Raw genomic sequence first — 12,735 nt, 5'->3', positions numbered from 1 at the left:
TTCCTGAAATGTCAAACTATTAACTTTAAGGATTATAGTGAACTGAAAAAAAAACCCATTATATTATTCCTAGCTTCTATCAGCTTGTGGTTATTTGCCATTTAAAATGTGAAGAAAACCTCGCAGTGTTCCGTGACTCTGAAACACAGACGGAGTGAGACTTCTTCTCTGGAGTTCCCCTATCTCTGGTTGCAGCTACAGGTTGCTCACCTGTGTGCAGGAGCGCTCAGTCACAGGGGCGCGCGAGCTCCGTGCGGCAGCCAGCAGCGGCGGCGGCGGGCGCGCGCTGCCATTCCAACACATTCATCCACGGTGCGACGGAACGAAGGCGACAACCTCCAGATATTAACTATTAAAACTCCGCCCCCGCCCCCCCTCCCCTCCCCACTAAAAAAAAAACCCTACGGACCTCTCAGGTCGTGTCTCCAAACACACCACCTTAGCGCGGCGGGGCAAGACTGTCGGTCGGTAAAGTGCAGCCGTTAAGGCCACGTCGACTAAAACAAACAAACTACAGCTTAAACAGTTGTTTCTGTCTTTCTCTCGCTCTGTCGACGTGAACCGGAGTTTTAAACGACGCCGTGAATCATGCTGGACCCGTCCTCCAGCGAAGACACCGGCGGGGAGTCCGACCCAGAAGTTGTCCAGGAGGCTCCGAGGAAACCGGCTGCGTCCTCGGCGGGGAAACGGGGGAACAACAGCCGGGCGGGCGGCCAGCAGCGACAGGTCCCCGCACCTGGAGGCGCCCCCGGTAAAGGTGCGAAACAAAACAATGCTACAGGTGAAGAGGAGGAGGAGAGGAGGGAGCGGGAGCGGATTCAGAAGGAGGAAGAGGAGAGGAAAATTAAACTGCAGATTTATGTGTTCGTCCTGCGGTGCATAGCCTACCCGTTCAACGCCAAGCAGCCCACCGACATGGCCCGGCGGCAGCAAAAGGTGAGTCTGTGCCGCACACTGAAACAGCATGCACCTGTTGTCTGGTATGGAGGGACGCGCTGGCGAACCTCCATTGAAAATGTGTAAATTTAAAGCTGATTCTCTTATTAGTCTAAGTATATAAAACAAACCCCAAACTTATGAGTCTCCTTAGAATCACAGGGAGCTGCAGATTAATTCCGCTTATATTTGATCCACCAATAATCACTTATTTCAATCAAACGGCTACTTTTTCTCCTGTTGCATCCACATCGCTGCCGTTCAAAAACACTCGCTGGATGGTGATGGCCACCATTGTGATTCAACTGTAAAATCTGGAAATATTTCTTAAATTAGCGCCGCACAGTGTGTGACATGAATGCCGAATTCATCATAAGCTTGGCTTGTTTAAATGTGGGGTATTTGAATTATTAGTGCTTTGTATTCATGCGTGGTTAGCCCAGCGTCAACCTTAAATTGATAGAAATCCAAAAGGAATCTGGCACAGTAGTGGAGACATTCAAGGGAACTGAGCGCAGTGTTTTTTTTTTTTTTTTTTTTAACAGATGCTGTTTGTTTTTTTTTTTGTTTTTTTTTAAAAACTGACCTGAAAAAGGATATTGCAAACAACCAGAATGTAACATTAACACAGTCAAGCCAGGTTTCCATTTAATCAGAAACTAGGTTAAAACATCATCTTGGTAAACCATCACCGTTAGAGAAAAATTTCAACAAAAAAAAATCAATTTTAATTGTACCAATGTATTAAGCTCAATATAATTGCCCCATTGTTATGTACGTGTATGTACATGTACATAACAAGTACATGGCACTTGTTGGATCTTCCTCCTCTTATAAAATGCCCTCCAACATTAGTTATATATGCATGCCCTCATAACAACTGCATTGATTGAGCATTACTGCACTGTACATGAGGGTAGATCTATATGTTATGATAAACATGAGGCTGGCAGAGCTATTAGTTCAGGCTGAAGCTCTGCCTTTTTTTTAATTACATTTTGGAGTGTGTGCTCTGACAGTGTTGGACTGCAGGATGCATTGAAGAGCCGTCCTTGGCTGCAACACATTCAACAGCCATTCAGCCAATTTGGTGAATAGCTCTCCTCGTGTTTGCCTGTGTTACATCCAGATGAATGCGTCTCTGCTGTGCTGGAGGGCAGCCTGGACCTGCGAGCTCTCCGTAATAAAGCAAGCTGGGAAGCCAGTTAAGACTGGAGAACCCCCCCCCATGTTGACCCCATCCCGCTGGGGAAACTCGTTAATGAGTTGCCTCGTGGTTGGTTTAATTTCAATGTGCAGACGAGGCGTTTTCATTCAGCGCGTTGTGTGTTTGTGCGAGTGATGAACCTGCTTCTGACAGAAGGCGGACGTGGGAGTTTATTTGTGCACAAGTGTCAGTTCAGAATATTAAATCCATGTCACATTAACGAGACAGAAACTTGAGAATCCAGCAGGAGAAATCAGAAGCTTCTTGATTTTCTTTTCTTTTCTTTTCTTTTAATTCCCAACCGATGCTGGAAGTCCTGCTTCTCCCTGTGCTGATTCATAAATAAACACAGTGTGAATTCATTATTAAGTCTGGAGGACGTAACATCGATTTGTCGTCTCGCAGTGGAAGTAGCTCCTCATGTTGCTGCACTCCTTGGTGGGAGGCGGCAGTAGGCGTATCTGTATGTGGTGGGTTGCCAGTTTGAATCCCTCGGCTCCTGCGCCGCAGACTGCTCTGGGTCACTGCAGGCACTGAGGAATCGATGAAACACTCGGGGTAAAGGTTCATTGGCGTGGAGTGGATTTATCTGCAGAAGAATAAGTCATGTTGAGCCCTCAGAGGGAAACCTGATGAAGTGTTAATGGGAAGCAGATTTGAGAACAGCCAGTGTTTCCATTGGATTTCCACACTGTTGTGACGAGGATCTCTCTGATCTGGTTCACTGAGTCAGTATTTACACTGGTATCGGCCTCAGGTGTTCAGGTGTGCATCACATTTCTGTTGAGCACAAATTTTAATGTGTTGGTTGACGTTATCTGTGAAACCTGAGAGTGCTGTCAATGACATTCACAGTTACACCTTTACTCCATAGTGACGTTTCTGGCTCGGATCTGGCTCTATACTGGGTATCAAGAGTTTGATCTGACACTTACATCTACTTACATTTACCTTAATGACACAACGGTCCAGTCCACAATGGAGCTACTACCTGAAATTAGGAAGAAAACTGTGACAAAACATTAGTGCAATCACGCTCGGTATACACAGTAAAGTTAAGTATATACAGTCCACTCATTATAGTGTGGTATTGGCATAGGGTGAAGTCATAATTTTGAAGTTTAATCGAGTTACTTGTGTAATGAACGTTGATCAACCTGATACCAGCAACGTTTGTCGTTATAACCGGTGAAAGCTACGATCCGTGTCAAGCTGCTACCTGAAGGGTTTATACGTTGGTTTATTGGCTAATAAGTGTTTGAGAGGAGAGATGAAAGATTCTATAACAGTGTTGTTAGCATCAGAGCTTAAAGATAGCCTGGATGTGACATTTGATTGGTTTAATTTTAGCCAGGACCAGTCTGTTAAAAATACGCCCGAATCGGCTTCGATACAGAGACTTAGTTTAGTAGTTTCTCTGAAACAAACTTTGGGTTATTTTCCTCGTTTTTTACTGGCAGGTTGTTTTTAGATGTCGCACGGATGAAGTGGATCATATTTCATAGCTCGATAAAGAAGAGAGGCTATGCAATGAGGATGATACTTCTTAATAATGACCTTTTGTTAACGGTGCTGACCAAAATGTGTCTGTGGCTCCACAGTTTGATAGAAGACAAGAGTGACTATATTTACATTGTGTACATTATATACACACATACATAAATCTGCACCTACATACATTTCAAATACTTTACAAAGTAGAGCTTTAACTTTCTCAGCCTCATATTTTGTGGCTGCCCCTTTTTGTTCTGAATGAATATTTTCCAACCATCAAAGTAACCTGTGTCTTTGAGATAACACATGAGGGTTCGTCTTCAGTCAAACACTCTTTGCTCTTTGTTGACAGCTGAGGAACGAGTAATATTCTTAGCTATAGCAGATCTGACGAAGTTGTAGTTTTTACGTTCTTCTGTTCGCTGTGATGGAGAGCGGTGATTATGCTGAGCAGAGGGTTAACAGTGGAGACTGGTAGATGTGTGTCACTGGAAAAACTCACCGCTCTCCATGACCCCTGAACACAACAGTAGAGACGAAGCTGGAGTGACGGTAAACGTTCAGGGTTGGGGTTGTAGAGCAGTGCTGTATCTGATCAGTTCTCCAGGTTGTCAAATTGAGCTGGAGTTCGTCTCCTTGTTGTTAGGGAGATGAAGTAATAGAAGACTAATAATAACACTTGAGGGGAACATTGCAGTTGTCTTGAATCCCGTCAGTTTCCTGCTGGTCGCTGTGGTTCTGGAGGTGGAGGTAATGATGCAAACTGATGCTTAGTGTCGGCCCACGCTCAAACTCTGCCTTCAGTGTGTTCGCTGTGGGCATTCATGGTGCTTAGACCTCAGGGTTTCACCTCCCGGAAAACGCATTAATGACGACATTGGTTGTTTTAATGTGTTTGCTGAAAAACATGACTGGAAAAACATGTAATTATGAAAATGGATAAATTATATCTAATAATTGTAATCCTGCTTTATCTCAAAAGGTTAGGATGTGCATGCTGTGTTCAGGTGAACACACGTTTTCTTCACGGTTAATGATAAACAATTGAGAGAACGACCTGGAGCTGCTGATCACAGGTTGAGGAAACTCTTGGGACAACTGCTGATGAAGACTGTATGATACAACTGAAAGCTCCAGACTAGCTACTCAAATGGACCTTTTAAGCAAGATTGTTTCATCAGCTGTTTTCTCCAAGGTCAAGCCTGAACTTTAAACCTCAATTTCAACTGATCTTTGGGGGAATTTTCTACATTTCAAGGCTCTGAAGCTGATTCTTCATCACAGTTATAGACGAAAACCTAAAGTCACATCCAGAGGCCGCACTGATATGATGATAATAATAATAATAATAATAATAATAATGATAATATCAACAATAATAATAGTAATAGTAATAATAATAATTAATAACATGATTTTTGGCTTTGACTGATCAAATCAAGTTGGAGTCCGGCGATAGGGACGTTGGGTGTTGGACGTCAGTAACTACATTCAGTCTGGTTTTGTCGACATTGGAGGTAATAATCCTAAATATAATTACTTAAATATTTTGGGAAATATGTTTATGCAAGAGTTTGATGAGAAGACTGATGCTTGACTCTTGTATCTGTTGGTAAATATAAAAGTGGAAACCCTTTGTCTGACTCTGTCCACGTAACAAAATCTGCCGACCGGCAGCTCCAATGAAGGGGAATCACAATAACCGATACTTCGGGACCAAGTCGATGCCGAAATTCTGGTATTATGGCATTTCCTACCGTAATGATTAACACGTTACTTCTCGTTTGTTTTATCCGCACAAAAAAACAAAGTGTAAGAGTCACAATTTCATGGTCACAGCCAAGAAATAGTCAAGAAACCAACCGAACAGAAGGAGCCACCGAGTCAGATCCACCTCTACTGGGAATTCAAGAATATTATTCCTAAAAAATCACAATTGTAAGAAATAAATAAAATATTCACTGCTCTGGTATTCCTGAAATTTCTTTGGGAAACTTTTTCCAAACTGCTGGAGTCATGACATCATCGCAGCTTCATGTTGTGTCATGTTTCCTAATTCAAACATCGACAGGTCTGTTCTCAGAGGTCTGTTCTCAGAGGTCTGCTCAGCTCAGGGACCGATAGGAATCAGACCGACCGTCAACCTGACGCTTTGGAGGAAGTTCTGTCGAGAAACTGAGGCGGAGAAACCAGCCGTGCAACATGTAGTCTTTCCTTGTTTACATAGTTTGATCGGACTGAATGAGCTTTCGCAGCTTCCTGTCAGCTCGTCACTCAAAGAATCTTGTACCTTGTCTGTGTTTCTTTGTGTTATGAGGAGAGCTCTGTCTGTTTTTTAATGCTCAGCTTGTCTCGCGGAGAAAAGTCTCCTGAGTTGTATGAGATCCAGAAAGTAATAAAAGGTGTATAAGTACAGAATATTCTGTCTTCTGTCTCTGACGGCCTTTTGATTTATGTTTTGATTTATGTTTTGTTAAATCAAAAGAAGCGTACAGCGTTGATGAAATCTTCCAGGAGCCGATTAAACATGTTGTGAATCAGGCGAGAGGAAGGAAACGCGGCAGGTTTCACCCAAGGCCGTCAAGATAAAATAAAGGATGTTTATTTCCCGAACAGCTCAGTGAGGCTCATTTTTAATTCTAATAAATAATTTACTCTCGCGTTGTGGAGCAGCTGATCGGGCTCTGAGCTACAGATCTGATCTGATCAGTGCAGAGGAGAAGTCAATAATTATTTTATTTCCTTTTTATGCCTCTGCGCCGGCGACAGTCAGAGCTGGAGACAGGTTGTTTTCAGGTTGTCTGTCCGTCCGTCCCATTCTCGTGGACAAGATATCTCAGTAACACCTCGATGGAACGTCTTGAAATTTTGCACAAACATTCACTAGGACTCAAACATGAACTGATTAGATTTCGGTGGTCAAAGGTCAAGGGTCAAGGTCACGGTTGGCCTTTACAAAATGTGGCTTTGGCCTTGTGAATGCAATATCTCTGTAACGTCTTGAGGGAATTTCTGCAAATTTGGTCAAAACAATCACCTGGACTCAAGGAATAGACTGATTAGATGTTGGTGGTCAAAGGTCAAGGTATGTGTGACCTCAAAAAGCCTTTTTATCCATTACTCAAGACTTCACACAGCAATTGTGACAGAATTTCACATCAATGGTTCATATTTTATATGACTGTAATTCTAGTTTTTCATGGTAAATGATGCCAAGAAATCCAAACTGATCCAGCTTAGCTCCTTTTTTAAGGCGCAGGGGGACAGATATGTTATGAGACAGCAAAACTTACAGCTGGAAAGTTTGAGGCTCCACAGAGCTGCGCCACAGCAGTTTTCCACCCCATCTGTGGAGGCGGGTTTTTTTTTTTTTTTTGCAGTCTGCAGGTCTTTACCAGCAGAATCCTGCAGCAGAGTTGTGGTTGAAGTGGCGGCTGGTAGCTGCAGGGAGGCAGAGCAGCAGCAGCACAGCTGGACAGCTGGACAGCCGCCTGAAGCTAAGAGGGTTTAACCACCTCACTGTCCGCCGTATCGCACACAGTGGAAACAAACTTTACTCGGTTGCTTCAGAGCTCTTTTTCTGTCTCTGTCTTCAGATGTGGACGAGGAGCTGCTGTCTGTCTGCCTTGGTTTTGTTTCAGTTTCGACTCCAGGAGGGAAATGTAAATGCTGTTACAGCCGTTGACCTCGTGCTCTGCAGCATCTCTGAATATCCTCAGTGCTGCGCCCCTTGAGGCTTTTCTCATTTGAATTGTAGAGAAATTATATTTACAAAGTGAAAGTGGTCAGAATTAAGTTTCCATTAATGGAAATTAGTAAATATTTATGCGTTTATTGATTTTCTTATTTGTCAGATATTTGTTTTTCATGACATACCGAGGAAGCTCCCACCTGTTGGCTCTTGTTGGCTGTCGAACAGTGGAAGCCTCCGGTCTTCCCCGCCGTTTCTGTTTTTGTCCTGTTTCCAAGCGGCTGACAAACCAAGCAGGGAAACCATAGCTGCAGAAACCCCCTCCTGATGGAGACCCACGCATCCCTCCCTGCACACATCTAATACCCTGGCAGCTGTTTATTACACAAACAAGATAAACGGCATCTCCTCCTGCTTCTCTGCTGTAAGAGGCCACTTCTGCTGATGCGGAGGCTTGTGTTTTTGGTTTTTTTTGTTTTGTTTTTTTTTCAGCGGGTAGTGGGCGCAATTTTTGGCCACAGAATTGCTGGAGGCGACTCCCGTCCTCCTTTGTCATCTCTCCTTCCCCTGTCAGATTCCCCGAGATGGAGCTCTTCTCAGAGGGTTATGCAACCTCTCCTCCTCCTCCTCCTCCTCCTCCTCTTCTTCCTCTCAGAGATGTGAAGGGATGTCTCAGCAGGACTCTCGCGGATCAGGGAGCTCGATGAAGAGCATTAGACAGCGAGTCACCCGGACCCCGGGGCCAAAGATGGCCCTCAGTCAGATAAAACTCTGCAGTCAGCGTTACAGTAAAGTACAGTACACCGAGTTTAACGCTTTTCTCCAACTAGTTTCTATAATAGAGATGTTTGAAGAAATGCAATCAATTGGTTTGAGATTGAAAAACCAACAAAAGTCTGTGTTTTATCTCTGGATGTGATAAAGGTGAAACTCGCTGTTTCTGACGTTGTTGCTGCAAGAATTTTCCATCGGTGTCGGGGGAAATAAAACTCATGAAATGAATAAAAAAATGTTTGATGGTAAATATCACAGACCATATCATAGTTTAGTGTTGAAACAATCGGTTGGTTAATCAATTAGTAGATCAACAGAAAATTAATCAACAATTGTGATGATCAATCAGTTGTTCAAGTCATTGATCCACAAGACTGAGAGTCTTCAGCCAGCTAGCTGAAATGCTGATGTTAGCATTTCTGACATGCTATGTTTAGTATGTAGAAAGTTTATGTTAGCTTAGCTTGTTAGCATGCTAACATTTACTAATGAGCAGTAAACACCAAGAAGAGCTGAGTGAAGATCACAGGTATTTGATCATCAACCAAAGTACTGGACAAATTAAAACGTTTTTTTTTAAACAATAGATTTGCTGCTTTTTCTTCTCTGAATAACTGAGTTTTGGACAGATGATCAGATGAAACAAGATATTTGAAGATGTCACCGAAAAATAATTGAGAGATTAATCAACAATGTAAATAACTGATGAACGACATCAGATAAAATTTAAAGCACTTCAAGAAGCTAGCAAAAGCAAAGCGGCTAATACGAGAGCCACACCTCTGACCTCACCTGTGCGTGACGGTTGTCTGTTGACCTGCTGCTGATTTTTTTTTTTACCTTCATTTAGAGGGAGAGACGGTAGAGACAGATTTCAGCACATTACAGTCCAATACAACAAACACCAGCGAGCACAGAAGAATCAGTCTGAGAGAGAGAAAGAGAGAAAGAGTTCACGACCAGGAAACGTCTGGCAGGAAAGATGGAGAGAATAGAGGGGTGGGTTTTCTTTCCTCCAGCTTGTTTCCTTTTGGAGGAGGAGAGGAAAGTGAAGGAGTTTATTTATACAGTCAAGTCTCTTTAAATCACAAGCTTTGTCTTTATTCTGTTATTAAGGGAAAGTGTTTAACCACGGCTGCTGTTACAGATCAGAATGAAAACGTTTTAACCAAAGAAACTCTTTGCGTGTTGGAGTGAGTGAAGAGTGAAGTAACAACAATGAATTATTTTAGTTCGGTACGTGTTCTGCTGCAAGTTTAAAACAAATAAAATCACCCACAAACACCTTCATTCGTCTGACACACTCTGTTGTTATTTAACTGGTTAAACAAAGTCCTGATGTCACTGATTAATTATTGAGTCAGGTTCTTAATTAATGACCGTTTCGTCAGATGTTTTTGTCTCAGTCTTAAACACAATAATATTCAGTTTCCAATGATAATAAACAAAAACAATCAGCAAATACTCATGTTGGATAAATGGAACAATGTGTGTCTGGACAGTTTTAGCCATGCTAGCACGTAGCATTAACTCTATGATGGCGATGTTGGCCTCTCTTTTTAATAATCATTGGATGGATTCCCATGAAATTTATCACAGACATAAATGATGAGAGATGGAGGATGAATCCTCCCGACCGTGATGTTTTGACTTTTCCTTTGGCGTTAAACATTTAGGCAAAGATGTACATGATTACAATGGAGGGATGGGGCAAAAACTGGAACAATGCAATGCTCAGAAACAAACTGCCTCCATGTCTGAATTAAAACCTTGGGGTATGTAGATTATGTGCATGAACTGCGCATTTGGTTTGTCTGTCTGTTCCACTAAAACAAACACAGGCTGCATAATGAGGGGTCTTCTTAACGACCTTAACAGTAAAAAGTGGCTTTAATCTTGTTGCCTTTTCCAGTGGCTCAAATAATTAATCAATGATCAAAAAAGTGACAAATTAACTTCCTGTTCATGCAGCTCATTGCTGTTTTCCTCCTGGATGTAGCAACACTGGTTATTTTGAGCTGTTTGGATGAAGAGTGACCAGAGTTTAGTTTTTTTCTGGTCTGGACATTTGCACACCCACAGTGAAGGTCCAGAATATCCTGCAGATGCTTGTTTTTGAATGAGCACACACTCAAATCCTCCCGAACTGGATGATCACCTCCCGCTCTCTCGCTCTCTTCACCTACACAAACCTCTCAGCTCAATAAAACAAATTACAGCGGCGCACAGTGACAACACATAACGGTGTTCGAGGGTCTGAGGGGGCGTTCAGACAAAAAATAACTTGTGCAGCTTCATACGTGCAGCGATGGGTCGGGCTGAACTTTTATTTCTTCTGCGGAGGCGTCGGGTTCATGGGTTTTCTGTCCATCCCCTCCTCAGGAACGTGATATCTCAGGAACACCTCGGGGGAATTTCTTCAAATGTTCACCAGGACTCGAAGATGAACTGATTTAGAATTTGGTGGTCAGAGGTCAAAGGTCACTGTGACCTCGCAAACATCAAAGAATTCCTACGCTAATTATGACACAATTTCACACAAGTGTTTAACAGCGTGAGGAAGTGTAACTTCGGTGGACTGAGATCACTTTCGTACAAATAGGATACAAGGGATGATATTTTATATCGGAAAGGTCAAAGGTCAAGTTCGCTGTGACATCATCACGTTCTGCTAAAAAACTATTTACTGCTGTAAATCAGGAATTCCTGCAATTTGACTGGTGGGTTGGAGGCATGAATCCACACGGCGGTAGTTGTAGTTGTAGTTAATCATGTTCGTGCTGTAGTCGCCATTCTTCTGCGTTAACACGGTATTTCTACTGTACTGAGGTAATAAGACATTTCAGCCGTAATAACTTGCACTGTCTCCTTTTTGCATCAAACAAACATCTTCCTTTTACGCCTGGAGAATATGATTCGTAGACCGCGGCGTCTCTGTAGCGTCACGACACTTATGGTGCTGATGATACACAACAATGTTTTTTAGCTGCTTTGGATATTGCATTTGGCCATAGTGTGATTTTGATTAATTGTGCATCCCTAATTTCAATACAATACAACAAATTTTAATTTTAGAAAGTTAATAATGTTCACTTTTTGTTGACATTTATGTTTATTCAGTGTTTTCTGACAGAATTAGATTCTGTTTCTGGCAGTGAATGATTGTGTTGTTATTATTGAGGTCATAGTTAAAGGTGTTGTGTTGGACTCCACTAACAGAGGTGAGGTGTTTGTCTTCCTTACATGAGGAGGACATGACCAGTACAACACCATCACCAGCTTCGACCTCAATGCTAAAACATGAACCTGAATTAACACCACTAACAGCAGACTGGCCGGACAGACGGCCGCCGTCATCCGCGTTCCTCTGGAGTCTGATGATATTCAAGAGTCACTGTAAATAAAAATAAAAATAAAAATAAAAATAGGTATTGACATGATGAGCGGCTCGCATCACGTCCCTGTGTGGCAGCCGCGGTTTCGCTCGCTGCTTCTGGTGACTAATGAAGTCCCGGAGGAGTCCTCACTGCTGCTCGTTTGTCGAGACAACGGCCTGCTCCGTCTTCCCCCGTGCAAAGGCTCCTGGGACTTTTTCTGTGCTTGTGTGGTAAAGTGCAAATGTGGATCTTTTGAGAGGGAAAAGATTGTAGTCTGACGGCGGCTCTCAGGACGACTCGCAGGTGTCGAGGTTGTTTTCATGCAAAGTGTCTCGTGTTTGTCATTTAGATGTGTGCTTCTTTGTTTTGATGCTTCCTTCGAGATGGCGTCCTGGTCCTGAGTAATTGAGCTGTCGCGTTTTAAAAAAAGAAAAAGTAATCCCACGCCGCTTGTCACGTCTTCGTCTTTGTCTTTCCTCCTCCACCTAACTCAGGAACAACACTGAATTCTCTCTCACAGCTAAACTTGGTGGAGGATTTCATTGGGTGTAATACATCCCCTATAAAAATAAAAAATGTCATGGAGGAAATGTGTCACTCACTCCAACAGCTTGTTTCCTTCAAGGCTGAGCTCGGTCTCCACCGCAGACTGATGCGATGCCCTGTCAATAATCTGCAGCCACAGAATGATTTCACATGGGAATAATACGTGAACGAGGCTTTAGCCGGCTTGGATAAAGTTTGTTCTGAATATGGAAGTGCTAAAAGCTGCAGTTCCTCTAACGACCACTAGAGTCTGGCTCCAACAGTGAGTCAGTCCCCATAGACTCCCATGTTAAAGTGTCCAACTTTACAGCAGAAATCAACATGTTCACAGCCTGGTACAAAAACACTCTGGTCTGAATTAGACTCTGGTGGACTGTTCAGGAAGAAGTGGTGACATAAGAACTTTTACTTTCAATTTATTTATTCAAAACCGTCCTGCTTCAGTGTCATATGTTACTGTGGTCAGGTGTGGGTAGGGTTGCACGGTATACCGGTACCAGTATAGTACCGCGATACTAGAGTTTTGAAAACGGTACTATACCAGCATTTAAAAACAAACGGTACTTTTATGTCATTTTATTGAATGCAAATGAATTGGTAAATTGGAGCCTGTCTCTTTAAGCACTGCGAGGCCAGTGAGTGTGACGTATGACTCGCATGTTTAGACTGAGGAGGAGAGAGAAACGACAAGTCGCGTCTTATACAGACGG

The 12,735-nt window shown here is 42.8% G+C and overlaps 1 protein-coding gene across 5 annotated transcripts in view; it reads left to right on the top strand.

The window, feature by feature from the left end:
• The first annotated feature begins 399 nt into the window (after positions 1 to 399).
• cadps2 (Ca++-dependent secretion activator 2) overlaps positions 400 to 12,735 on the top strand; it is a 179,678-nt gene continuing 167,342 nt past the window's right edge. For 3 of the 5 annotated variants that reach the window (XM_087177620.1, XM_087177621.1, XM_087177622.1), the window contains exon 1: positions 401 to 936. In XM_087177620.1, coding sequence (XP_087033746.1) covers positions 589 to 936 — 348 coding nt within the window. In that variant the 5' untranslated portion in view covers positions 401 to 588. Of the gene's footprint in view, positions 937 to 12,735 lie in introns of all 5 variants that reach the window. The other 2 variants (XM_087177619.1, XM_023419961.2) reach the window with 1 other exon arrangement.

The sequence above is a fragment of the Seriola lalandi genome, unplaced genomic scaffold (genome assembly GCF_002814215.2).
Source record: "Seriola lalandi dorsalis isolate HSWRI2012SDOR001 ecotype SW California unplaced genomic scaffold, Sedor1 jcf7180002054614, whole genome shotgun sequence".
NCBI classification, from domain to species: Eukaryota; Metazoa; Chordata; class Actinopteri; order Carangiformes; family Carangidae; genus Seriola; species Seriola lalandi.
Note: the sequence above shows the minus strand (reverse complement) of the source record. Positions and strands in the feature narration are given on the sequence as shown.